Here is a 27,002-nt window from a genome sequence, read left to right as displayed (position 1 = left end):
TACGTCCGGTTGTGACCTAGGCTTAACCAAACCACAACACTCTCCGTTACATGCAAAAATAACCACACAGCCTTAGATTAATAAACTCACCCCATCAGAAAGAGAAACGGCGCCTTGCACACACCAATGCCTCCGATGGAATGTAGTCCTAGAACGGTCCGTGTATCATCCGATCATTCAAGTATTCCATTCAATCTGGAAAACGAGGTGGCGTTTTTTTCGCTAGAAATGGTTATCTCCGATGTAAATACCGTGTGTCTGTTTGCTTCGCGGTGTTTCAGCTCCTCTGTGCTCTGTTTAGCTTGTTCATTCCATAGTGAAATTACACGCCTGTATGCAGCTTAAGTAGCCACGAGCTCAGCTCGTATCATACAGCTGATTCGCGAAAAAAAACAACAAAAGACTTAAATCATCATGTGAATGGCCCATATGGTAATTTACCCACACCCCCCAGCAGGCTACAGTCCTGATAAAAACGAGACAACTTGCAACAAAAAATGTATGCTTTTCCAACAAAATACGAAATACTGATTGCATTCTTCAAGATCTCAACTTGCACATGATGGAAAAAAACAAAAATCACAAATTTTGAAAAAAAATGCTTCTTTTGCGATTATCTCGGATTCGTTTCGGCCGACATGTGTCCCTGGATTCGGTGAGGGGTCACCTGTCATGTAAGAATTTAATGTTTACACATTGTACCTTACAAAGTTTATGAGTGAGATTCACAAAAAAAAAATTGTGATTCCTATCACAACAATTCTAGACGGCTTGAACTGTTACATCTACAGTATAAAGTCATCCCATCACATAATTTGTGTCTTCACTGCTCACTGGAACACACTCTCTCCATCTTCCTCAGTTTACATACGGAGACAAAGAGGACTCGCCCAACACGGTGGCCGTGCAGCTGCGTCTCCTGCGTCTGCTCTCCAAAGAGGCGGTGCAGACGCTCACTTACCACTGCAAGAACAGCGTCGCTTACAGAGACGACAAGAACAACAACCTGAAGAAAGCTGCTGTGTTAAAGGCCGCGGACGGGACGGATCTCAAAGCGTACGGACACAACCGGCTCAAGTACACGGTCACCGAGGACGGCTGCTCGGTACGAAGCATGTAGCGCACACATCATCACGAATTCTTTATAACAATTTCAGACTCTCACCGCAAGCCGCTGAGTTGATGTTACATTTTATAATCGTTTTATGTAAGATATACTTTGAAATAATTATATATGATCTGATAAAAATATCATCGGCTTCTCTAAACCGTTATCTCACGATTCAAATTGTGTATCGTAGAAATGACTTTTCTACGATCGTGATATGATATTTTTGTCATGATCGCCCTCCATTAGGTTGCACCAACAGAACTTAAGATTTAACCTGGATTAAAGAAGAATATATCTGTTAAAGCAAGACGGCCTTTCGATTTCATAAAATCGGTGAAATTTAGTTCTGTCTGAAATGTGGTGATTGTGATATATGTTTATTTCTGTAATATCTCACAAAGTATCAGGCCATTCTGTTCTGTGGCTGGGAAGTTATTTAATTTGAGGGGATTAAAGCAAATAATGTGCATGAAATCGCTCGCTTCACGCAGTCAAACAGACAGAGGAAGTCCGTGTGTGCGTGTGCGCGCATGCGCATGCGCAGGTTTACCATCATTCTGTCGCTAAATGAACAGCTGATCACACCGAGGTGCTCGCTGAGCGCCGATATTTATTAGTTCGGTCCTGCGTTTCCTTTCCTTCGTATAGAACATAACGTCTTTTCTTCTCACTTTCTTTCCGTTACCATCGTTGGTCTTTCACGTTTCATTCGCACACTCACATCCTCCATTTTTCTCTCCTGTTTCAAATTTGTATCCCATAATGCCTTGCATGAACGGTGAAAGCCCACCACGTGATGTCATGCATGATGTAGTATCTTGAATCGGGTCATGGTGAAGCAGGAAAAAATAGTGGAGAATTTAGGGCCACATGGCCTTAAATTAACGGCCCAAGCACCGTTCGGTGCGAAGACCCTATTGTTTTTTGAAGGATGATTCTTCTTCTTATTATTATTATTATTTTTCTGTCGCGCTTGGCTTTTTTTGAGGCATTTCCCATGCATGAAAACTCATGAAATTTGATACACACATCAGTCATTGTAACCGCTTCTCAGCCACAGACGTTTGGCCCCGGGACTTCATAGCGCCCCCTAATTGAAACAAAACTCTTTAGAACTTATGGCTAGAACCTTACTCATGCCCCTTTTCCACCAAAGCAGTTCCAGGGCTGGTTCGGGGCCAGTGCTTAGTTTGGAACCGGGTTTTCTGTTTCCACTGACAAAGAACTGGCTCTGGGGCCAGAAAAACCGGTTCCAGGCTAGCACCAACTTTCTGCTGGGCCAGAGGAAAGAACCGCTTACGTCAGCGGGGGGGGCGGAGTTGTTAAGACCAACAACAATAACAAGACCGTGAAAGATCGCTATTTTTAAGCGACGAGAAGCAGCAGCTGTACAAACGCGAAGTCATCCATTATTATTATTGTTGTTGTTGCTGCTGCTTCTTCTTCCATGTTGTTTTTGCTTCGATATTCGCGCCAAGGTTTATGCAAACGTAGCGACGTAACTGACGTATACAGCGACGTAATGACGTGTCTTCCCTTAGCACCGCGAGCTATGGAAAAGCAAACTGGTTCTCAGCTGGCTCGCAAGTTGAACGAGTTGTGAACCAGCACCAGCACCGGCCCCGAACCAGCCCTGGAACTGATTTGGTGGAAAAGGGGTATCAGAACCCTTAGATCAGTACAAAAATGACATGAATCATGATAGTTGTCCTAGCAACCTCATAAGATCTTACTAGAGGAGATGCCTGTCAAGCAAAACATTCAAAACCTTTCAAACTATGGGTTTCATACCATGAATGGTCTTGCCATACTTTGAATTGTATGGCTAGAACAATTCAGCATTATTAGGGCCCGAGCACCTAATGCTTGGTCAAGCAGTCATGGCATTTGCAACATGCACATCACCTTTGAACATTTGATGAATATATGACATGTGACTGTTTTGTTGGGTGGCGGAATGTCCTGGGTTGCAGAACCGCACGCGCGAGGGCCCGTCAAGGCCGCTAGCGGCTTTAATTGTTCTTTTTTTTTTTAAACTAATAAAATTGGAAGTCTGTGATTCGAATTCAGTCGCTTTTGGGTCACTAAACAAAAATAACTGGGTGTCGGGGGAAAATTCTTCTTTTTATGACCGACACTCGAAAAATCTGAAAGGCCGTCTCGCTTTAAATTCTCGAAAGGTTTTTACAGTAAATTTCAATTCACATTTTTCCCCCACGTTGCTTCATTACTTTAAAACCAGATTGAAATTTCAGCCATGGATTCATTTTTTTTGTTATGATTGATATTCAGAGTAACACGGATGCTGATTGAAGAATTATAAATCCATCATGGCAGAAAATCAGATATAATCCCGGATCAAAGTTTTAATCCGAGATTAAGTTTTGAATCGCTGATTTATGGGGATTAACTTTAAAGTGTTTGTTAGCACAACTCAGCCACGGTACTGAGTGCATACAGTAGTCTTACACAAGTGTGTGTGTGTGGGGCGGCCTGGGAAAACCCTTCACACGGAGAAAAATTTTGTATATTATGAATCAAACCCCAATGTTTTCTCCAGGTTTGACGGACCACCTTGTCCAGGTTTTATCCTCAACCTGTTTTTCCTGTGTTCTCTCAGAAATCCAGCAGCGAGTGGAGTCAGACGGTGTTTGAGTATCGCACACAGAAGCCCTCCAAGCTCCCGATTGTAGACATGGCGCCGGTGGACGTGGGCGGAGCCGAGCAGGAGTTTGGCATCGATGTCGGCCCGGTGTGCTTCTCCTGAAGCCTGCGACCAAAGCGACCCTGTGATCCATCTGATGGCTGCTGATGCTGAACAGCAAGCCAGGAAAAAAATAAAAATCAACACTCACCGTTAAGACTTCAGCTCTGCGCCGATGCAGTATTTATTTTTCAAGACAGTTCAGAAGTGACGAGCATGATGAGCCATAGCAGCTTATTTTTTTTTATTTTCTCCACCGCTTTTGATCTTTTAATGAGGAATTCCACTAGCTTGGGGTGTATGAATATACGACAGACTGTGTGGACCTTTATAATTTATAATTCACATGCCCCGGGCACTGTTCTGTACGTCACAGCAATAAAATAAGTATTTTTAATGGAAAGGTACACACACACACACACAGACTTATGGTCACATTTACACTCTGACGAGTTTATTATTATTACTCTGTGGTTGGTGCTTTGTAAACTAATTTACTGATCAAAATATTTTTAAAACATTCATATATATATTTTAAAAAGTGGCCATGTCGAAATAATTCTTGTTTTTTGTTGAATTGAAACGTTAAACTATAAATTTGGATTATTGTGTACACTTTATATGCGCTACCTCTCAAGAGATGGTGTTTCTGTCAATACAGGGCCATTTTATTGCTAATTAATTAAGATTAGTGACCATACAGTGTCTCATTAAAGAATAAGAACGTGATTGTATTCATTTTGTGATGTAATCATTTATATCATTTACATAAATGCATGTCTTTCCTTCTTGACATATATATTATATTTTTTACTTTCTATTTATCTTCATCCAGTGATGAAAAGGTCTGAAGTATTTATTTAAAAAAAAAAAAGTGATAAAATGACAAGAAGCTTTAATTCAGGGGGGAAAAAAACCCAGACAAAACTTCTATAATGAAATGTGATCTGTTTAATGCTTCAGGAGGAAAAGAGCTGTAATGCTCAACGAGTTGTACTTTATTTAACAAATGTAATATGATTAAATAGTCATAAAGCAAATATTAGATGTTCCACATGAATGCAGGATAGAGAACGGAAACGGAGGACGGGTTTGGGTGTCGAAGGACTAATGTAGAAAGTGCAAAGGATGGGAAAAAACAAAACATCTCGAAAACATTTACACAGCTGTGTTTTTCAGCAGAAATTGACTGTGTGTGTGTGTGTATATGTGTGTGTGGTGACACTCAGATAAAATCAGTGATCATTAAAATGACAATCTCTACAGACCCACTTTTTTTTAACACAATATAAAAATAGAACGAATTTGTACAACGTGTTCGCGCGCCGTTCAATTTTCATCCCTTAACGCAGAACATAATTCCAAACACTTCATCATACTGTTCAAATCTTCAGACATCGAAAGCAATCATGTTGGACTTCAGCTTCAGCCGTCCACTTGATCCAGGGAGAAAATGGCGCCCTCTAGAGTCAGACCCATTTTGAACCCCTCCTGGGAAAATAAATAAATAAATAAATAAATAAATACAATTTTCTCCCCCCGCCAAAAGGCAAATTATACGGAAGCCGCAAGAGGCCATTCATATAATCTTTTTTTATTCACCTTGTTATCCGGAGATAACGACATAATTAATTCAGGATCTCGAGAAAACAACACAACTAATTCGAGATCTCGAGAAAACAAAACCGTTATCTGGAGATAACGACATAATTAATTCAGGATGTCGAGAAAACAACACAACTAATTCGAGATCTCGAGAAAACAAAACAATTATTCCGTGATCTCGAAAAAACAAAACAATTATTTCATGATCTCGAGAAAACAGCTGAGATTTCTAGCAGAGCTGCGCCCCCTGTGGGTCAGACAACGAAGACTTAGAAATTGGCGGGCCAGTCTTCTGCGGAGGTGCCGCGGACTAATTTTGAAATGATCCCTTATTAAAAGACTTAATGCAATCTCTCCCTGTGTCAACCCCCTGATCAAAATCAGGGCTTTGAACCAGTTCAAGGAACGAAAACGAAAACCGGGAACTTTTTCTATTTCACATGGAACAGAAACGAAACCAGAAACTTTATTATTTTTTATGTTCCGGAACAGAAACGCTTATTAAAAATAATGGTAACCAGTTAATACCGGTTTTTATTTCGTTCCTCAAAGTTTCCGTAGCCTACAAATAAAAAAGTCATTCTTCTCCTGCGCAAGTTTCTATGACCCGCTGGGGTTCACTTCCTGTGTGACGTTCGCTGACTGAATGGAGAGAGCGGGAGGGTGGACTACTATCACGTCTCCACATCTTAAATAAGAGGTAAATATTGCAGTCTATCGTTATTCAAAAACGTCAATTTCAAACACGATATCAATATATTTGTCCACGTTAATGAGAGGCTCGCGAACATTAAATGACGTTAACCTCTGTTAGCCTATCAATGCATAGGGCCTGACTCGCCTTTGGTAACACACTAAATGAATTATCTTTCATTTTTGGCACTTTTTCTGTTTGTGTAGATGGGAAGACATACTGAGAATCCAAATCGCCAACATTTGAAATAATAATTGTTTTGAATTATTTCTTGTCTTATTTAATGAAGGTTGTAATAGAATTAGTCTACATTTGGCGTAAGCTGGATGAGACAGAGACATAATTTTATAGCTATTTGTTAAACAGCTGACAGGGAACGTAATTAACCGTTCCGGGAACGAAATTTTTTTGTTCTAACCGGTTCGGGAACGTCTATTTAATGGTGGAACCCAAAACCGGAAACGTTAAAATTCCGTTTCTGTTCGGAACGAACCAATAGGAAAAAAATTCTGGTTCAAAGCCCTGATCAAAATATTGCCTTATTAGGTGATCGATTATTCCAGACATTCTAATGACCAAAGTTGTGTCTATACAGAATGAGAAATAGCCCCAAAGTCAGCATATCACAAGTCTCTTGGCGCACCTGAATGAACCATTTCTCAGCTGTTTACTCGAGATCATGAAATAACTGTTTTGTTTTCTCGAGATCTCAAAATAACGGTTTTGTTTTCTCGAGATCTCGAATTAGTTGTGTTGTTTTCTCGAGATCCTGAATTAATTATGTCGTTATCTCGGGATAACAAGGTGAATTAAAAAAAAGGATTATATGAAGGGCCTCTCTCGGCTTCCGTAAAATTAGGAACAAAACTACGATGATTATATGACTCGAAACAAAACAAATACTGAGAGTGATATATGTTCAATGATGTATATTTAACAGTTATTCCATGAAATCGAGTCGTACATGAGCTGATAGCCGGCTGTAATCCATGTACGACCAGATTGAGTGGAATAACTGTTTTATTCTATCCACATTCACAGGATTTTGACAAACGGAGCATTTTAATTTTTATTTTTTGCAAATTAGACAAAAAAAAAACTATACAAAACATCCAACAAAATAATTTCCGCTTAGAATGTAAACAAACTGGCGAAATGACAGGAGCAATTTGTGAAAAATTTGTGCTATAATAATTCTTGAAAAATAAATAAATAATAAAACAAAAGATACGTTTTTACCATCAAATACTTTCAGTCCATATTTCATTCCTTTTTTTAAAAACGTTTTTGTTTCCGAGTCGAGTTTTATTTCGTCCTCGGTTGATTCAGCGGCACGCTCTGCCATTTTGTTTTCCTCTACTCACAGTATGGTATATAAGCTGATATCCTAGTAGTAGTAGAGTAGCCAATCAGAGCGTGCGATCGCTCATATACTATCCAGTGAATGTGGACAGAATAATAAATAACTCATCTGTGGATAGTCAGGATGCCAGATGACCAGGGACATATTTATCATGTATAACATGATGGTTTGGTCTTAAAGGAGTTAATTTTTCCTCACATGCAATTTTAACACAACGCTGAGCGGCTAGAACGCGCTTCTGTCAATCAGAGACGCTCGGTTTCAGTCTCGGCAGAGCTTTTCGATCTGAAGTGCTCCTAAAATGATTCATGCAGCTTCATTAACAGGAAACAGAATCACGTCTACTTGCACGCATGCACACTTAGGTCTTCACAACAAAACAAAAGAAAGCATGACGTAGAAACGGTTTACAAACCATCTTTGCCGCTGGATGGGAGAGAGAGAGAGACAGAGAGAGAGAGAGACGCCATTTATTTCTTTCTGAATACACTTACTATATTTACACTTAAATTTGTATTACATTACTGTTTGCCAGACAGGAACTGTGTTATTCATTAATAATGCCCTTCATTAGAGACTAATTAGGGAATTTGGACGCTCGGTGTACGGCGTATGAGGATAAATCCATCTGAGACAATGCTGGCTGGTGTGTCGACTAAAATTTGTTTGAAGTAATTACCATTAAACCCAGATTTCTGCTTTAATCTAATCTAATCACATCCCAATTCAAAGTGTGTCTGAAGAAAACGTTGAAATTCTTGGCTTATATTACAAAAGATGAACTGACCGTCACAAATGTCCTGTGGCTCATTAAGGGAAGATCAGTCATGTTTATTTTGTTCACTTGAGCATAATAAGAACCCACCTGCATCTCATCCAGCTTGGACTGGACGTCTGGAGGGTAGTCCACAATGTGGCAGGTGAAAGGGTCAAAGGGCACGGCGCCGAACAGATCCGTATCTGTAGGACAGACGGAAAACACTCACATCAGTGCTCCATGGCTTGGATTTGCATACTGCAACATGATTGGCTCTTTTTTACGACATCATCTTAAGCAAATTTCCCAGAAGATTTTCAGATGTTTATTCAAAGACAACTTAAAAACCCCCAAAACAGACTAGTCGTGGAATTGTTTTGAAACATTTTATAGAAATTAACAATTGCACCAATCCTGCTCACCTCTGGCTACAGAAGGCGGTGAGGGGAAACTCCGATTCCCGTTACACATCTGTATCCTCGATGTGGAAGATCCAGGTGTAAATGGGACCATGTCGAATATGTCTGTCGAGGTGGGTTTCACCGGGATGCTCCCAGCCTGAGGACACACATCCAAAGTTACAACAGGGATCAGAATGAGTGCATGGAACATAATCAGCGACAGGGTGGTGTGATGAAGCGTAGTTACTCGTTTTTCATCTCATCTCATTATCTCTAGCCTCTTTATCCTGTTCTACAGGGTCGCAGGCAAGCTGGAGCCTATCCCAGCTGACTACGGGCGAAAGGCGGGGTACACCCTGGACAAGTCGCCAGGTCATCACAGGGCTGACACATAGACACAGACAACCATTCACACTCACATTCACACCTACGCTCAATTTAGAGTCACCAGTTAACCTAACCTGCATGTCTTTGGACTGTGGGGGAAACCGGAGCACCTGGAGGAAACCCACGCGGACAACATGCAAACTCCGCACAGAAAGGCCCTCGCCGGCCACGGGGCTCAAACCCGGACCTTCTTGCTGTGAGGCGACAGCGCTAACCACTACACCACCGTGCCGCCCATTTTCAGGTTGTGAAATTAATAAATAAAAATTACTAGTATTGCCGTGGAAGCTGAGAAAAAACAAAAACAAACATTTACACGAGGACGTGGAACAATGAAGCCATTATTTGGCAGAAAGTGGGCGGGTTTAGTGGTAGGCGGGGTCAGAAGGCCTGCCGACTGGCCGGAATCAGGTGAACTGAGAGGCGTTAGTGTGACAGAGGAAATCTCTAGAGAGGACAGTGAGGAGACGTCATCAGTACAGCAGGACAGAGCAGAGGACAAGACGCAGGTGTCCGTCGAGGAGTTAACATGCAACAGCTGAGAGAGAGAGAGAGAGAGAGAGAGAGAGAGAGAGAGAGAAAAGATGTGAGCAAATACTACAGCAATGTGAATAAAAATATACAGGACAAGTGCTGATAATAAACACATAACATAGTACATTTGCTGCACATCCGAATCGTCTTACGTACTGGTGACGACTGTGCGCTGATCAGCTGATCCTCCAGATGCTGCAGCTGTTTTTTGAGCTTTGAATTTTCCATTTCCAAATCCTGAATCTGAAATAACAAGAAGACAGAGTCATCTACCGTATATCCCCCGCCCTATATACCAACTATATACCAAGTTTCAAGATATCATTCGTCAAGTTGTGCTGCAGGAAACCAACCCGACCTCTTTACACTGACCTCAGCAGCCCATGGCATAATAAACCCACCGGAGCTTTGGTCCAGCTGAGCAAAAAATTAACATTTCTCACATTTCTTAGTAACAAAAGGCACATATACATTACTCAGGGATGAGAGTGGGTGGTCATCAAAGATGGCGCCCGAAGCCAACGGGGGGGCTTCAAGATGCCCCCCGGGAAAATTTTGAAAAATAAGGCCTTACAAACCACTTGTCCTGCAATCTGAGCTGTAGTAGATAAAAAAATATATCTGTTGTCTTTTTTATATATTTACATGAAAATATGTTTCAAATCAATAGGAGTATTGCTTGAATTCAAGATAAAATCACATTCTACATTCAAGGGTATGGTTATAATTCATGATCAACAAAAACGACAAACTAAATTCACATTAAACGTAAGTTTTATTAATTATCAAAATGTTCATATATTAAATAAAATTTTAGGGTGACTGACCTTTTCTCCCTATGTCCTCATTAGTTGCATATGATTTCTTCAAAAAGTCTTTTGAAATATTTAAGTTTTCAAAACTGTCAGCATTAATTCAGATTTACTGACCATCATATACATGTTCAATGTATTAAATCAAACGAGTGCTAAGTTTATGGGAAAATGTCTATGTACACTTTATACAATTATTTATAATTCACAGTCACTTCTCATTTTCATTTGATCATTTCGACTTCTTCTTCAGCCTTTTGGCCAAAGACAAGAGCTTGTCAGTCCTCTCTCTGTTTTTTATACCAGCATCGATTTCACCTACCTTCGCTTCGTCTCGCTTGTCAATTGTATTCGGCATTTTGAGTAAAAAAGCCGATACGAAAGAGAAACGTATTTTTGAAGCGCAGCGACGATGAACATGTGCAAGTTTCGATAAAATAGAACAGATGCGGGTACTTTTGTAAGAACTGTTATGATTGGCTTTTGTTCTCTCCCACACTCTTGTAAGAACTGTTATGATTGGCTATCATGCTCTCGCCAGCGATGTTTTGGCCAATTACATTGTAACCTATGGTCATGAGCTTTGGGTAATGACAGAAAGAACAAGATCGCGGATACAAGCGGCTGAAATGAGTTTCCTTCGCAGGGTGGCTGGGCGCTCCCTTAGAGATAGGGTGAGAAGCACAGTCACTCGGGAGGAGCTCGGAGTAGAGCCGCTGCTCCTCCACATCGAGAGGAACCAGCTGAGGTGGCTCGGGCATCTTTTTCGGATGCCTCCTGGACGCCTCCCTGGGGAGGTGTTCCAGGCATGTCCCCCCAGGGAAGACCCAGGACACGCTGGAGGGACTGTGTCTCTCGGCTGGCCTGGGAACGCCTCGGTGTTCTTCCCGAGGAGCTGGCCGAGGTGTCTGGGGAAAGGGAAGTTTGGGCTTCCATGCTTAGACTGCTGCCTCCGCGACCCGGTCCCGGATAAGCGGAAGAAGACAAGACATTGTAGATAACACGTATTCTACCGCAAGACTTAGCGAGACTAAAGATGGCGAAAATGTAAACATGTAACATCATCGTAGGAATTAATTACGCTTGAGTATCACGAAGGAACATACCCCAACCCCCCTCGATAAATGAAAAAAAAAATCTCAACGGATTTGGCATAATATAAAAAGGTTGATTTTTACTCAGAAAAAGCGGAAATCCGCCGAAAAGCGGAAAACTCTCATCCCTGATTACTTAATCAACACATATACCAACTTTCAAGACCAGACCACTCAGTTTTCAAGTTCTGCTCCGGAAACAAAACCTACCCCTAAGACTAACCTGAGAGACTAAGTCTGAAATTGTTTCCATGGAAACACGAGAAAAATGTAAATTTCTCAAATTTCTTCGTATGTAAAGGCACATCTACATCACCTTGTTAACATGTATACCAAGTTTCATGAATAGCTTTGGATATATGCTCCGGAAACGAACAGTGCTCTTAGAAGCATGTCTGTGAAGATTCTCAATCATCCAGGTCATAGTAAACTGTGGGTGGTAGAAATGGGCAACTGGACTTGCTTGAAAATTCTTGAAAACGTTTCACCTCTCGTCCAAAAGGCTTCCTCAGTTCTGTCTGACTAATAGGGAGTATCAGATATTTATCTTCTCCTGGATCAGAATCAGAATTCTGATGACCAGCTCATCTAAGGTGTCATTGAGGCATCATGTTGGTGTGGGTCACTGGAGGCTGGGTGTGAACGGCGAGTCATTAGGGTGATCAAAGGACCGTCCATCCGGTCACGTTTTGGTTTCCGATCCATATCTTTAAAACTACTGAAGATATCTTCATGAAACTTTGTATACATATCAAGCAACATGTGAACTGGCACCTTTTGCTATTTTTAATTTTTGAAAAAAAAAAGGATTTTTCAAATTTGCCTAGCGGGCAATCCTTTGATCACCCTAATGACTCGCCGTTCACACCCAGCCTCCAGTGACCCACACCAACATGATGCCTCAATGACACCTTAGATGAGCTGGTCATCAGAATTCTGATTCTGATCCAGGAGAAGATAAATATCTGATACTCCCTATTAGTCAGACAGAACTGAGGAAGCCTTTTGGACGAGAGGTGAAACGTTTTCAAGAATTTTCAAGCAAGTCCAGTTGCCCATTTCTACCACCCACAGATTGCTCTTAGAAACAAAGTCAAAATCTATTTTTTTAATGTAAAAATTTGAAAAATCCTTTTTTTTTCAAAAATTAAAAATAGCAAAAGGTGCCAGTTCACATGTTGCTTGATATGTATACAAAGTTTCATGAAGATATCTTCAGTAGTTTTAAAGATATGGATCGGAAACCAAAACGTGACTGGATGGACGGATGGACGAAAGCCATTTCTATATCCCCTGCCAAACTTAGTTTGTATACAAGAATACCTTTTTTCTCTTTATAACAAAACAGTTCAACTTTTGCTGATTGAAAACATGTTAAGTGGTTAGCGCTGTCGCCTCACAGCAAGAAGGTCCGGGATCGAGCCCAATGGCCAACGAGGGCCTTTCTGTGCGGAGTTTGCATGTTCTCTCCGTGTCCGCGTGGGTTTCCTCCGGGTGCTCCGGTTTCCCCCACGGTCCAAAGACATGCAGGTTAGGTTAACTGGTGACTCTAAATTGAGCGTAGGTGTGAATGTGAGTGTGAATGGTTGTTTGTCTCTGTGTATCAGCCCTGTGATGACCTGGCGACTTGTCTAGGGTGTACCCCGCCTCTCACCCATAGTCAGCTGGGATAGGCTCCAGCTCACCCGCGATCCTGCACAGGATAAGCGGCTAAGGATAATGGATGGATGGAAAACATGTTAAAGAGTTAAAAGATTTCTGCAAATGTAAGGGAAGGAAGAACTGAATTTAAAAAGCAGAACTTCAGCTTTTTAATAAAAGAAAAACCTAATAGTCATTATTTCAGCATGAATGCTGTGTCCTTGAGCAAAACTACAATGAAGACATAGTTTCTGTTCCTACCCTCTTTTGTAAGTTTCCTATCTGTTTTCTTGACTCCGCATCTTTTCCCCCGGACTGCAGGAACATTTTATATGCCAGGTCAAACGCCTGGCCAATGGTGATGGTGATCTCTTCTGCCTAAAACCAGGAACCATGAGCAAATCAATAAAATCAATCAATAAGAAATCTTGTCTTGTGCACTGCTTAAGTGTTTCAGTAGTTACACACACACATCGTACGTACACATTTCTCGCTGTCGAACACGTAACACAGGTGCCTCTTGGTGTCAGGCTCGGTGCAGATGTAGGCGAAGATCTGTTTGTCCGTTTTATCGTCAGCGCAGAAAGACATCCTGTGCAGCTGGCAGTTGTGCTGCACATCCTACATGTCAATCAGCCAGACTGTATCACAACAACAACGCACCATTCTACACCACATCACTATCCAATAAATCAAATAAATATGACATACCTTTGTTTTGGGATCCAATATTTTGACCCCATATATGGAGATTTGTAGCTCAACTTTGGGAATTTTCTCCCCTTCTGACTTTTTGATATGCCTTTGAAACTGAAGAAAGAAAAAAAAAACACCAACAAAAAGCATCAAACTGCATAGTTAATAACCTGAGCATGAAAGGGGTACTGTATTAGAATAGAATGCCTTTTGTCGTCACTGCACAAATGTACAACGAAATTTAGTTCATCGTAGGAGAGCAAAGCCACTGCGTACGTGCACGCCGCCACTCTTGGGCACTTCAGCCTATGTTAACCTAACCTGCATGTTTTTGGACTGTGGGGGAAACCGGAGCACCCGGAGGAAACCCACGCAGACACGGGGAGAACATGCAAACTCCGCACAGAAAGGCCCTCGCCGGCCACGGGGCTCGAACCCAGAACCTTCTTGCTGTGAGATGGCAGTGCTAACCATGACACCACCATGCCACCCTTTTTTTTAAATTTATCTTTTAAAATAGTATTATATAACTATCCAGTAGGGGGCGACGTAAGTCACCCATCATGTAGCATAAAACTGGAGAAGCGACGCAAGGCCTAACAAATTAACAGTTGCTTAGTTGCTCCAGAAAACTGCTGGTATTTGGCATGAGGGGAAGTGGTGACTCAGCTTAAAGGAAAGCCCTGGGATTTTTTTTTAAACCTATTTCACTATATCTTTGGGTCCAAATATTTACTAAGGACAAGTACACAAACACTCATAAAATGATGCATCCTTTTTTGCCTCCTTCAGTAAAAACTCCATCTAACTTGGGAGGGGGGGGGTGCACACGACTATTGAGGGGTTTTTTTTGTTTGTTTTTTCTAATTTGATAACATAAAATTGCTAAACAGTATTTAACCAAGTTAGACTGGATTTTTAAAAATTATTATTATTATTTTGCTAGGGCGGCACGGTGGTGTAGTGGTTAGCGCTGTCGCCTCACAGCAAGAAGGTCTGGGTTCGAGCCCCGTGGCCGGCGAGGGCCTTTCTGTGTGGAGTTTGCATGTTCTCCCCGTGTCCGCGTGGGTTTCCTCCAGGTGCTCCGGTTTCCCCCACAGTCCAAAGACATGCAGGTGAGGTTAACTGGTGACTCTAAATTGAGCGTAGGTGTGAATGTGAGTGTGAATGGTTGTCTGTGTCTATGTGTCAGCCCTGTGATGACCTGGCGACTTGTCCAGGGTGTACCCCGCCTTTCGCCCGTAGTCAGCTGGGATAGGCACCAGCTTGCCTGCGACCCTGTAGAAGGATAAAGCGGCTAGAGATAATGAGATGAATGAGATTATTTTGCTAACGCCAGTGAGACTAGCAATGATTCCAGAAGCTAACACACCAGTCTAGGCTACAAGTCAAATTCTATCTAAAGGTAAAACATAGCAAACGTCTCTCGTCTCGTCTTCTTCCGCTTATCCAGGACCGGGTCGCGGAGGCAGCAGTCTAAGCATGGAAGCCCAAACTTCCCTTTCCCCAGACACCTCGGCCAGCTCCTCGGGAAGAACACCGAGGCGTTCCCAGGCCAGCCGAGAGACATAGTCCCTCCAGCGTGTCCTGGGTCTTCCCCGGGGCCTCCTCCCAGGGGGACATGCCTGGAACACCTCCCCAGGGAGGCGTCCAGGAGGCATCCGAAAAAGATGCCCGAGCCACCTCAGCTGGTTCCTCTCGATGTGGAGGAGCAGCGGCTCTACTCCGAGCTCCTCCCGAGTGACTGTGCTTCTCACCCTATCTCTAAGGGAGCGCCCAGCCACCCTGCGAAGGAAACTCATTTCAGCCGCTTGTATCCGCGATCTTGTTCTTTCTGTCATTACCCAAAGCTCATGACCATAGGTGAGAGTCGGAACGTAGATCGACCGGTAAATTGAGAGCTTCGCCTTTTGGCTCAGCTCCTTCTTCACCACGACGGACCGGTAAAGCGACCGCATCACTGCGGAGGCTGCACCGATCCGCCTGTCGATCTCACGCTCCATCCTTCCCTCACTCGTGAACAAGATCCCGAGATACTTAAACTCCTCCACTTGAGGCAGGACTTCTCCACCAACCTGGAGAGGGCAAGCCACCCTTTTCCGGTCGAGAACCATGGCCTCGGACTTGGAGGTGCTGATTCTCATCCCAGCCGCTTCACACTCGACTGCAAACCGCCCCAGTGCATGCTGAAGGTCCTGGTTTGAAGAAGCCAACAGGACAACATCATCCGCAAAAAGCAGAGATGAAATCCTGTGGTTCCCAAACAGGATTCCTTCCGGCCCCTGGCTGCGCCTAGAAATTCTGTCCATAAAAATTATGAACAGAACCGGTGACAAAGGGCAGCCCTGACGGAGTCCAACATGCACTGGGAACAGGTCTGACTTACTGCCGGCAATGCGAACCAGACTCCTGCTCCGTTCGTACAGGGACCGGACAGCCCTTAGCAAAGAGCCCCGAACCCCATACTCCCGAAGCACCCCCCACAGAATACCACGGGGGACACGGTCGAATGCCTTCTCCAGATCCACAAAGCACATGTGGACTGGTTGGGCAAACTCCCATGAACCCTCGAGCACCCTATGAAGGGTATAGAGCTGGTCCAGTGTTCCGCGACCAGGACGAAAACCGCATTGTTCCTCCTGGATCCGAGGTTCGACTATCGGTCGAATTCTCCTCTCCAGTACCCTGGAGTAAACTTTCCCTGGGAGGCTGAGAAGTGTGATTCCCCTATAATTGGAGCACACTCTCCGGTCCCCTTTCTTAAAAAGAGGGACCACCACCCCAGTCTGCCACTCCAGAGGCACTGTCCCCGACCGCCACGCGATGTTGCAGAGGCGTGTCAACCAAGACAGCCCCACAACATCCAGAGACTTGAGATACTCAGGGCGGATCTCATCCACCCCCGGTGCCTTGCCACCGAGGAGCTTGCAAACCACCTCAGTGACTTCGGCTTGGGTAATGGACGAGTCCACCTCTGAGTCATCAGCCTCAGTCTCCTCAGTGGAAGACATGACGGTGGGATTGAGGAGATCCTCAAAGTATTCCTTCCACCGCCCGACAATGTCCCCAGTCGAGGTCAACAGCTCCCCACCCGCACTGTAAACAGTGTTGGCAGAGTACTGCTTCCCCCTCCTGAGGCGCCGGACGGTTTGCCAGAATTTCTTCGAGGCCGACCGATAGTCCTTCTCCATGGCCTCCCCGAACTCCTCCCAGTTCCGAGTTTTTGCCTCCGCAACTGCCCGAGCTGCAGCACGCCTGGCCTGCCGATACCCGTCGGCTGCCTCAGGAGTCCCGGAGGTCAACATGGCCCGATAGGACTCCTTCTTCAGCTTGACGGCATCCCTTACTTCCGGTGTCCACCACCGGGTTCGGGGATTGCCGCCACGACAGGCACCGGAGACCTTGCGGCCACAGCTCCGAACAGCTGCGTCCACAATGGAGGTAGAGAACATGGTCCACTCAGACTCAATGTCCCCCGCCTCCCTCGGAAGCTGGGAAAAGCTCTCCCGGAGGTGGGAGTTAAAGACCTCCCCAACAGAGTGCTCGGCCAGACGTTCCCAGCAGACCCTCACCATACGTTTGGGCCTGCCAGGTCTGTCCAGCTTCCTCCTCCGCCAGCGGATCCAACTCACCACCAGGTGGTGATCAGTTGACAACTCAGCCCCTCTCTTCACCCGAGTGTCCAAGACATAGGGTCGGAGATCAGATGACACGACTACAAAGTCGATCATCGACCTCCGACCTAAGGTGTCCTGGTGCCACGTGCACTTATGGACACCCCTATGCTCGAACATGGTGTTCGTTATGGACAAACTGTGACTAGCACAGAAGTCCAATAACAAAACACCACTCGGGTACCGTATCACCGTATCACCACATAGCAAACGTATCGAGATTTAATAATCTTTTCAGGCAAAATGTTGTCGTTGTAATATTTTGGATAATCTTCGTCAGCTTTAGTTTTTATTTAATGATATTTTAACAGGATGCTTCTTCACCAAAGTGATTTTCCAGCAGGTCCTGTAAAAACTGATTACGTGTTACAAGACTGAGAAAGTTTAAAAAGAAAATATTTAAACTAATTGAAACAAATTGAAAAAAATTAACATTATAATAAGAAATGTAAAAAAAAAAATTTGAATCGCACACATTGAAAGACTTTAAAAGAATTTAGTTTTAAACCGGGAAATCTTGGAACACTGTTTAATATTGTCACTTAGATTCTTGAAATCTTTGATGACTTTTAGTTTAGTTTTTTTTTTTAAGTTTTAGTTCTTTTAGTTTTTAATACTTCAGTATATTTAAACGTACAATCATTTGGCTGGATACATCCATTTATAATTCCACATTTAGACATGATCTATATGTTAATTTTAAATAATAATAGCAGTAAAATAGTGGTCTACACTACCGTTCAAAAGTTTGGGGTCACCCAGACAATTTTGTGTTTTCCATGAAAAGTCACACTTTTATTTACCACCATAAGTTGTAAAATGAATAGAAAATATAGTCAAGACATTTTTCTGGCCATTTTGAGCATTTATTCGACCCCACAAATGTGATGCTCCAGAAACTCAATCTGCTCAAAGGAAGGTCAGTTTTATAGCTTCTCTAAAGAGCTCAACTGTTTTCAGCTGTGCTAACATGATTGTACAAGGGTTTTCTAATCATCCATTAGCCTTCTGAGGCAATGAGCAAACACATTGTACCATTAGAACACTGGAGTGAGAGTTGCTGGAAATGGGCCTCTATACACCTATGGAGATATTGCACCAAAAACCAGACATTTGCAGCTAGAATAGTCATTTACCACATTAGCAATGTATAGAGTGGATTTCTGATTAGTTTAAAGTGATCTTCATTGAAAAGAACAGTGCTTTTCTTTCAAAAATAAGGACATTTCAAAGTGACCCCAAACTTTTGAACAGTAGTGTATGTTTGGTTTGATTTTATGATGAAGACCTGGCAACCTGCACACATACCTTCAATTTTCTCACAGCCACCCGAACAACGTCTGTGCCTTTTGGTTGGTCGACTGCCGTGATTCCCAAAAACTAAAACATCACAAAAGAAAAAAACCCAAAACACTTTAATTGTGTTCGATACTGAATTATAGAACGTTATCTCCAACTCCATCAAGTCCCAAAGAGCAGCACAGCAATAACCCACTGTGACGTGTGGGTCAGTGCCATGTATACTGTATGATATATTTATTTGTGCATTTTCAAGAAAGATGAGGTGACATTGTGTGCAGTGTATGAGCTGATGGTGTGAGAAAGAGGAAGGAGATAAAGAGGAAATAAAACACTTTGGGGTTTATTTACAGCCGTTCATTAGCTTCACGGAATCTTCCATATAACAACACACTGCTGTGGACAATATGTACGGTTAAGCCAAAACACGCACAAGATCCAATTCTGTATCAGATCGGATCTCGCATACTAAGATCAGATCTCACATCTCAGCTATGTGCTATGCTAACGTTCTGTCCCGCTAACATTTCACGATCATTCGTGAAGTCCCTTACTTTTTTTGTCACTGAATACACAATATATTCAACTTAAGTCTTTCAACTTAATACATGGCAAGGCAAGGCAAGGCAAGTTTATTTATATAGCACATTTCATACACAATGGCAGTTCAATGTGCTTTACAGAAGTAAAAACAAAAACAGTAAACAATAGAGAAATAAAATTACATAAAATAATTTTATTTTTATTCTAAAACAATTAATTAAAATAATTAAAAGAAAATAATAAGAATTAAACAATAGTAGAAATAAAATAATAAAATGAAGTAGTAGTTCAAATAGGAGGAGGATAAAAAAAAAGAAACCAGCAGAATAAAATAGAATAAAGTTAAAGTTAAAGTAAATTTAAAACATGCAGAGAAAGTAAAGATTATAAAAAATGTAAAGAAGACAATATTAATTATTTAACAGAAAGCATCTGAAAACAGCTTGGTCTTTAACCTAGATTTGAAGCTGCCAACAGCAGGAGCATTTTTAATGTCCTCTGGCAGTTGGTTCCATAGCTGTACTGCATAGTAGCTAAAAGCTGCTTCACCACACTTTGCTTTAACAACAGGTTTTACCAGTAAATTTTTCTGCTGCGATCTGGTAGATCTGATTGGGTTAGGCCGCTGCAACATATCAGAGAGGTAATTGGGCCCTGTACCATTTAGAGATTTGTACACCAGCAGCAATGCTTTAAAGTCAATTCTGTAGCTTACTGGAAGCCAGTGAAGGGACCTTAGAATTGGAGTAATGTGCTCTGTTCTTTTTGTTCGTGTGAGAACCCTAGCCGCTGCATTTTGAACCAGCTGAAGTCATTTGATGGTCTTTTTTGGCAGGCCTGTGAAAAGGCCATTGCAGTAATCAACCCTACTAGAGATGAAGGCAAGTATTAGTTTTTCCAGATCATTTTTTGACATAAGTCCTCTTAGTTTGGAAATATTTTTTAGGTGATAAAATGCCGTTTTAGTGATTGCTTTCATGTGACTGTCAAAGTTTAGCTCGCTGTCAATGAAAACACCAAGATTTTTAACCATTTCTTTAGTTTTAATCCCTTTTGTGTCAAGAATAGTGGTAATCCTGAGTCTTTCATCTTTTTTTCCAAATAGAATTACTTCTGTTTTATCTGTGTTCAGCTGAAGAAAATTTTTTGACATCCAGCTGTTGATTTGATCGATACACTGGTAGAGACATTCAAGGGGGGCATAATCATTAGGTGATAGAGCAAAATAAATTTGGGTGTCATCTGCATAGCAGTGATACAAAATTGAATTTTTATTGATAATTTGCCCAAGTGGGAGCATATAAAGGTTGAAAAGTAATGGTCCAAGAATCGACCCCTGGGGGACACCACAGGTCAAGGACATTGACGTTGAGGAACAATTTCCCAGGGTAACAAAGAAGCTTCTATCTTTTAAGTATGAATTTAACCAATTGATAACTTTACGGCGGCACGGTGGTGTAGTGGTTAGCGCTGTCGCCTCACAGCAAGAAGGTCCTGGGTTCGAGCCCCGGGGCCGGCGAGGGCCTTTCTGTGTGGAGTTTGCATGTTCTCCCCGTGTCCGTGTGGGTTTCCTCCGGGTGCTCCGTTTTCCCCCACAGTCCAAAGACATGCAGGTTAGGTTAACTGGTGACTCTAAATTGACCGTAGGTGTGAATGGTTGTCTGTGTCTATGTGTCAGCCCTGTGATGACCTGGCGACTTGTCCAGGGTGTACCCCGCCTTTCGCCCGTAGTCAGCTGGGATAGGCTCCAGCTTGCCTGCGACCCTGTAGAAGGATAAAGCGGCTAGAGATGATGAGATGATAACTTTACCAGTCAATACATCAATCTTTTCACCCATTTTGAAGATCATTTTTACTGCTATAACAGTAGAATCTGATTATCTGAGGTAATTCCAAAGCATTTGGTCTTCAACACAGCTAGCTAGCTGCTTGTTAGCAAGCGAGCTAGCAGTGTAAATTCGACTTGCTTTTTCTTCAGCAGTTTAGGTCAGAAAAATATAATTAAATAATTTTTACATCAGAAGAGGTTTAAGAAGATGCTAGTGATCATTTAGCTAAAGTACAGGCTTTAGTGTATCACATAATCCAAGATAGATAGATAGATAGCCTCATGAGCTTTCTAGCTAAATCATAGCTAAACATCTCATCTCATCTCATTATCTCTAGCCACTTTATCCTGTTCTACAGGGTCGCAGGCAAGCTGGAGCCTATCCCAGCTGACTACGGGCGAAAGGCAGGGTACACCCTGGACAAGTCGCCAGGTCATCACAGGGCTGATACATAGACACAGACAACCATTCACACTCACATTCACACCTACGCTCAATTTAGAGTCACCAGTTAACCTAACCTGCATGTCTTTGGACTGTGGGGGAAACCGGAGCACCCGGAGGAAACCCACGCGGACACGGGGAGAACATGCAAACTCCGCCCTTGCCGGCCACAGGGCTCGAACCCGGACCTTCTTGCTGTGAGGCGACAGCGCTAACCACTACACCACCGTGCCGCCCCATAGCTAAACATTTATTTATAAAGCAACCTATTTTATACAGTATTAATACATTTTTATTATGTTTGATAGGTAATTTATACAAGTATGATTATTGTTCTCATTGTTTGCTAACAGATGTAGTCAAAAGACATGCTAGGACCTGAGCTGGTTATTTATTGGGCTAACAGTGTGCTAAACAAGCTAAACCTTTACCACTGTAGAGAAAAGTGGACAGTCTGAGGAAACTACTATTGAATAGCTTTTCTTTTAAAGGTTTCAGAATGTGTTAGTGTTCATTTTGCTCATTTTAAACGCTTTAATGTGTCATATATTCTTGCCAGGAGGAAGAAAAAAAAAGATAAGAAGATGTTTGTCATGTTAACATGTAGCATTTATCTAAAAATGAGACAAAGCACTTGGTCTCAAATATGGCTAACTTATTGTACATTGTTAGCACTGAAACTGCTAGCTAAACCACAGCTAAATATGGTTTCACGCAGTAAGCCATTTTATATTAATACTTTATTACTTTTGAGAGGTAATTTGTGCTATTATGTTACGAGACTGTTGCTAAATGCAGTCAAAAGTTAGTTATTTATCCAGCTAGCAAACTACCAAACTACAGTTTTCACAACAGGTTTCCGAAGGTGCTAGTTATCTCAATTTTGCTAATTTATAGGCTTTACTTAGGGCAGACCTGGGCATTTTCCGGCCCGCGGGCCGCATCCGGCCCTTTGGTTCATTCTGACCGGCCCGCATAAGGTTAATTAGAAATTACAAAATAAACATATTTTCTAATTTTACCTCATGCATGGACTGAATGTGCACTGCTTTTATTTTGAAGTTGTGTTCAACAAAAACGCAATGCGCGCGACATGAAGAAGAAGAGAGGGTCCCATATACGATTCGTACATTGGGGGAGTGCCTGTTAGAGAGCGCACTTGTCCTGGGCCATCGGCATAGTGAGGTAGGATGGCCAGTTCCTTTCCTCGCCGCCTTACTTCCCCCAGTGTTTCCACCAGGTCCCCATTCACTGCTGGGTGGACAGGGAGCGAGCCCCAGATCCCCGTCGAGCCGAGGCTCGAACCGGGGACCGTTCGCTTAGTGGTCAAGCGCTCTAACCACTTGGCCACTTCGCCTCCGCGCGACATGAACATGACATGAAATCCCACGAAACCTAACCCCGCGATAACTACTTCCGTAATTTGTCCAGACCAACCACAAACTTGTACGTCATCCTTCAAACGGTCCAGCCAATCACATAGTGTGACGTCACTAGCAGGCGCCGGAGCCCGAGCCGATCTGTAGATCTGATTCCTACACCGAATCGACTGATGATCATCTGTCAGCTGTGCTTCGCATCTCCACCTCAGACATTCAACCTGACTCTGATGCACTCATTAAAGACCAACAGAGACTAGATTTCTCTCACTGAACAAATAAAAAACACCAAATGAGGTGATTAGACTACAAATGTGGGCATCATTATTATAATATGATGCATCTTGTTTGATATTTGGAGTAGAAAGACAATATTGTGATGTCTTTATTGTGTTTTGGGGTGAATGTGACTGAAAAAAAATGGTACAAACGTTCACATTTTGTTAACCATTGTTTTGGGAAATTTGATTGAATAAATGACATTTTTTGTAAGGCAACCTCGTTTTTTCCATACTCTTACCAGTCTTAGCAGCTTGTAAAAACAATGATATTTATTGCTTTATGTAAAGAAATACAATTAATATTATGCAGAATTTAGTTCAGCCTTATAGTCTGGCCCTCCACAAAATTTTCTGTTTCTCATGTGGCCCTATGGAAAAAATAATTGCCCACCCCTGACTTAGGGTGACCAGACGTCCCGGTTTTACTGGGACAGTCCCGATTTGGGGTTGTGTGTCCCAAGTCCCGACAAAAGTCTGTCGGGACACGGACATGTCCCGGTCTTCGCCACTCACGACGTTTGCGACTGAGCAGCGTGGGAATCATTAGCGGAGAAATGTCTGCATTTACTATTTTGATGAATTGACAGGAATTGCAAACTTTCCTGGTTACTGCCCCCTGGCCCTGTGGCATGGGTGTTTATTTAGCCACATTATTCCAGACAACAGAACGTGTTGCCATGCAACAATAAAATAAACATTAACTGTTCTTTGTCTAGCAGCTAGCAGCAGTAATGCCGCAGCAATTATGCCGAAAAGAAAATGTACCTTTTCCAAAGATTTACAGGGCACCTACCCCTTCCTCCGAGAGGTGCAGAACAATGTGCACGAAGCCTACTGCACACACTGTACAGTAAGTGTTCCTTCTCCGTAGCCCACGGTGGTAACGCCAATATACTGGATCACATTAAAACTCTTCTTGTAAATATACGTAGGCTAATGCATTTTGTTTAGGGTGGGTGGATTGACAGTCGCCTTAGCTTTGTTCCTGTGCTTTGTTCTTGTACTGAGTTGGGTAGCCTATGTTGCAAATGATGTGCGCTCCTGTGGGGGCTTTCCTCGGGCTGTCGCCCCTCTCCTCCTTTATTGCTGTTTTGTTTGAGTGTATATTCTCAAAATCACTTGTCTCTTTTTTGCTTCTGTTTAACATACCATTCCATACATGTCAACCTATACAGAATGTCCGTATTTTATACGGATTTGATTCAATAAACGTAGTATACGGGCGTATAAATAAAGTTATACGGATTCTTTAAAAAAAACTTCAATATTTATTTAGAGCTATAATCAATTCCCACGATGATAAACGTACTGTACACCACAGACAGCCAGTAAAGAGTCTTATGAAATCGCGCGTTATCTTGTGGTAGCGAGACTTCGTTCCACTTTTGATCATGCGCACACCGCATTGCGAGAATCCCGCCAACCGTGAAGTCATAGACATATAAACATAGACGCCGCCTTCTGCGTAGAATCATACGGCATCCTCGCCGCCATATTGGATGGGGCAAAGTGGAGATTCTTCAGCCGTCTCTGGTATAGCGTCTAGACAGTAGCCGAGAATAAAGATGCCTCATTCATGTGCTGCGTTTAACTGTACCAACAGGTTTACCGTCCAAACGAGATCACATGGGATTACCTTTCACAGGTGAGACTGGAAAAATACTTTGTATTCATTCTGAAGGTTTATTGTTATTAATATTGAATAAAAAGTAACTGGGATACATCATTGCTAATTATCATTCAAATTTTAGGTAAATTATTTTAATTTGCATCTTATACGGATTTTATAAGGGAAATACGGATTTTGGAGGTTGGTTATACAGGTTTGATTGACCAAAGGTTGACATGTATGCCATTCTGATAGTTTGGCCATATTGCTGTGTTGAACAGCTTGTTGCACCTTCCATTAAAGTGTACACATCTTCTTGCTTTATTCATTCAGTTGTGGGGAATGGTTAGTAAGGTTGATTCTGACCTAGGCTATGTTGAGGTCACATATCTACTTTTTAAGTTCATGCTATAGTGCATACAATTTTAGAGATATAGCCTACATGTGCATATGCATTCTTCTTGGTGTTCTCACAAACAGGTGAAATAAATCCGTTTAAATTTGGCCTATGGACATAGCCTGGCCTATTCTCAGCCATTACAAAATCTGTTGTCTGACCATAATTTAACTGACCTGTATACCACTATGCTACTAGATAACAAAATGCCTGTTTGTTTTATTTCATGTGAGATGTTGATAAATGTGAGCTTCAACAAAATGATAAGAGCACCTCTCTGAGTGTCACGTTTACGTAAAAAAAAGGTGTGTGTGCACGAGCATGGTCGAGCGCAAAAGTGTCCCGGTTTCAGACTAGGGAAATCTGGTCACCCTAGCTTTACTGAATCATGATATCTTTTTACATCACACAATTCATTCATTAATCACAGTTCACAGAAGCTAAGCTTCTTCTCACATTGTTGGCATCCAAGAAAGAAATAGAAATTCCAGTTTTGTTCCCCCTCTGTAACACCTTTTCCAGACTCGCGCCACTGAGTACAGATTGAATTGAATTTCATCGGTTTATTAAAGCATGGCGGTTAGTTTCATCAACGCAAAAACTGATTTTGTAGAGCTACACTCTCAGAACAAAATCTCACAGACAGAGAAGGAATAAGAGCAGCGTTTTTGTTCTGTACTTTACCTTAGCACTGTAGGCTACGTAATGCTTCACCAGAGCTTCGGAGCTGTGCATTGTGGGTTTATCTGCAGAAAAGATAGAAAGTTAAAATAAAAAATAAATAAAAATTGGTAAAACATCCACCATGAAGCTCTGGAATCTGAACACACTGATACAGGAAGTGAAACAATTACACAAACAAGCAAATCTGAACACATGACCCACGTCACTTAGTCTGCTAACGATAGCAAGAAATACTGCTTATATCGACATTGTCTTGGTGTGAGATAGTCAGAGTTCATGAACACAAGTGTTTCCAGTTTTGACAAGATTTTCTTATTGTTCGAATACAAAGCTGCAAAACCTGACCACTCTGTTGACGTACAGTGGCGCTTGGAAGTTTGGGAACCCTTTAGAATTTTCTATATTTCTGCATAAATATGACCTAAAACATCATCAGATTTTCACACAAGTCCTAAAAGTAGATAAAGAGAACCCAGTTAAACAAAGGAGACAAAAATATTATACTTGGTCATTTATTTATTGAGGAGAATGATCCAATATTACATATCTGTGAGTGGCAAAAGTATGTGAACCTCTAGGATTAGCAGTTAATTTGAAGGTGAAATTAGAGTCAGGTGTTTTCAATCAATGGGATGACAATCAGGTGTGAGTGGGCACCCTGTTTTATTTAAAGAACAGGGATCTATCAAAGTCTGATCTTCACAACACATGTTTGTGGAAGTGTATCATGCCATGAACAAAAGAGATTTCTGAGGACCTCAGAAAAAGCGTTGTTGATGCTCATCAGGCTGGAAAAGGTTACAAAACCATCTCTAAAGAGTTTGAACTCCACCAATCCACAGTCAGACAGATTGTGTACAAATGGAGGAAATTCAAGACCATTGTTACCCTCCCCAGGAGTGGTCAACCAACAAAGATCACTCCAAGAGCAAGGCGTGTAATAGTCGGCGAGGTCACAAAAGACCTCAGGGTAACTTCTAAGCAACTGAAGGCCTCTCTCACATTGGCTAATGTTAATATTCATGAGTCCACCATCAGGAGAACACTGAACAACAATGGTGTGC

At 42.3% G+C, this 27,002-nt stretch overlaps 2 protein-coding genes across 7 annotated transcripts in view; one reads left to right on the top strand and one right to left on the bottom strand.

Moving 5' to 3' along the window:
• Positions 1-4,549, top strand: part of col5a2b (collagen, type V, alpha 2b) — a 74,808-nt gene extending 70,259 nt beyond the window's left edge. The window contains exons 53-54 of the mRNA XM_060918701.1: positions 863-1,105; positions 3,732-4,549. Of these exons, the coding sequence (XP_060774684.1) occupies positions 863-1,105; positions 3,732-3,878 (390 nt within the window). The 3' untranslated portion in view covers positions 3,879-4,549. The remainder of the gene's footprint in view (positions 1-862; positions 1,106-3,731) is intronic.
• A 200-nt stretch (positions 4,550-4,749) lies between these two features.
• Positions 4,750-27,002, bottom strand: part of gulp1b (GULP PTB domain containing engulfment adaptor 1b) — a 77,508-nt gene continuing 55,255 nt past the window's right edge. For 3 of the 6 annotated variants that reach the window (XM_060918698.1, XM_060918696.1, XM_060918699.1), the window contains 10 exons: positions 25,939-26,000; positions 18,782-18,853; positions 13,815-13,913; positions 13,587-13,724; positions 13,365-13,481; positions 9,713-9,799; positions 9,333-9,560; positions 8,657-8,792; positions 8,343-8,437; positions 4,750-5,306 (listed from right to left, as the gene is read on the bottom strand). In XM_060918698.1, the coding sequence (XP_060774681.1) occupies positions 5,241-5,306; positions 8,343-8,437; positions 8,657-8,792; positions 9,333-9,560; positions 9,713-9,799; positions 13,365-13,481; positions 13,587-13,724; positions 13,815-13,913; positions 18,782-18,853; positions 25,939-26,000 (1,100 nt within the window). In that variant the 3' untranslated portion in view covers positions 4,750-5,240. Of the gene's footprint in view, positions 5,307-7,675; positions 7,904-8,342; positions 8,438-8,656; positions 8,793-9,332; positions 9,561-9,712; positions 9,800-13,364; positions 13,482-13,586; positions 13,725-13,814; positions 13,914-18,781; positions 18,854-25,938; positions 26,001-27,002 lie in introns of all 6 variants that reach the window. The other 3 variants (XR_009654491.1, XM_060918697.1, XM_060918700.1) reach the window with 3 other exon arrangements.

This window comes from Neoarius graeffei, chromosome 4 (assembly GCF_027579695.1).
Source record: "Neoarius graeffei isolate fNeoGra1 chromosome 4, fNeoGra1.pri, whole genome shotgun sequence".
NCBI lineage: Eukaryota > Metazoa > Chordata > Actinopteri > Siluriformes > Ariidae > Neoarius > Neoarius graeffei.
The sequence above is the reverse complement of the archived record's forward strand: the minus strand, read 5'-3'. Positions and strand labels throughout refer to the sequence as shown.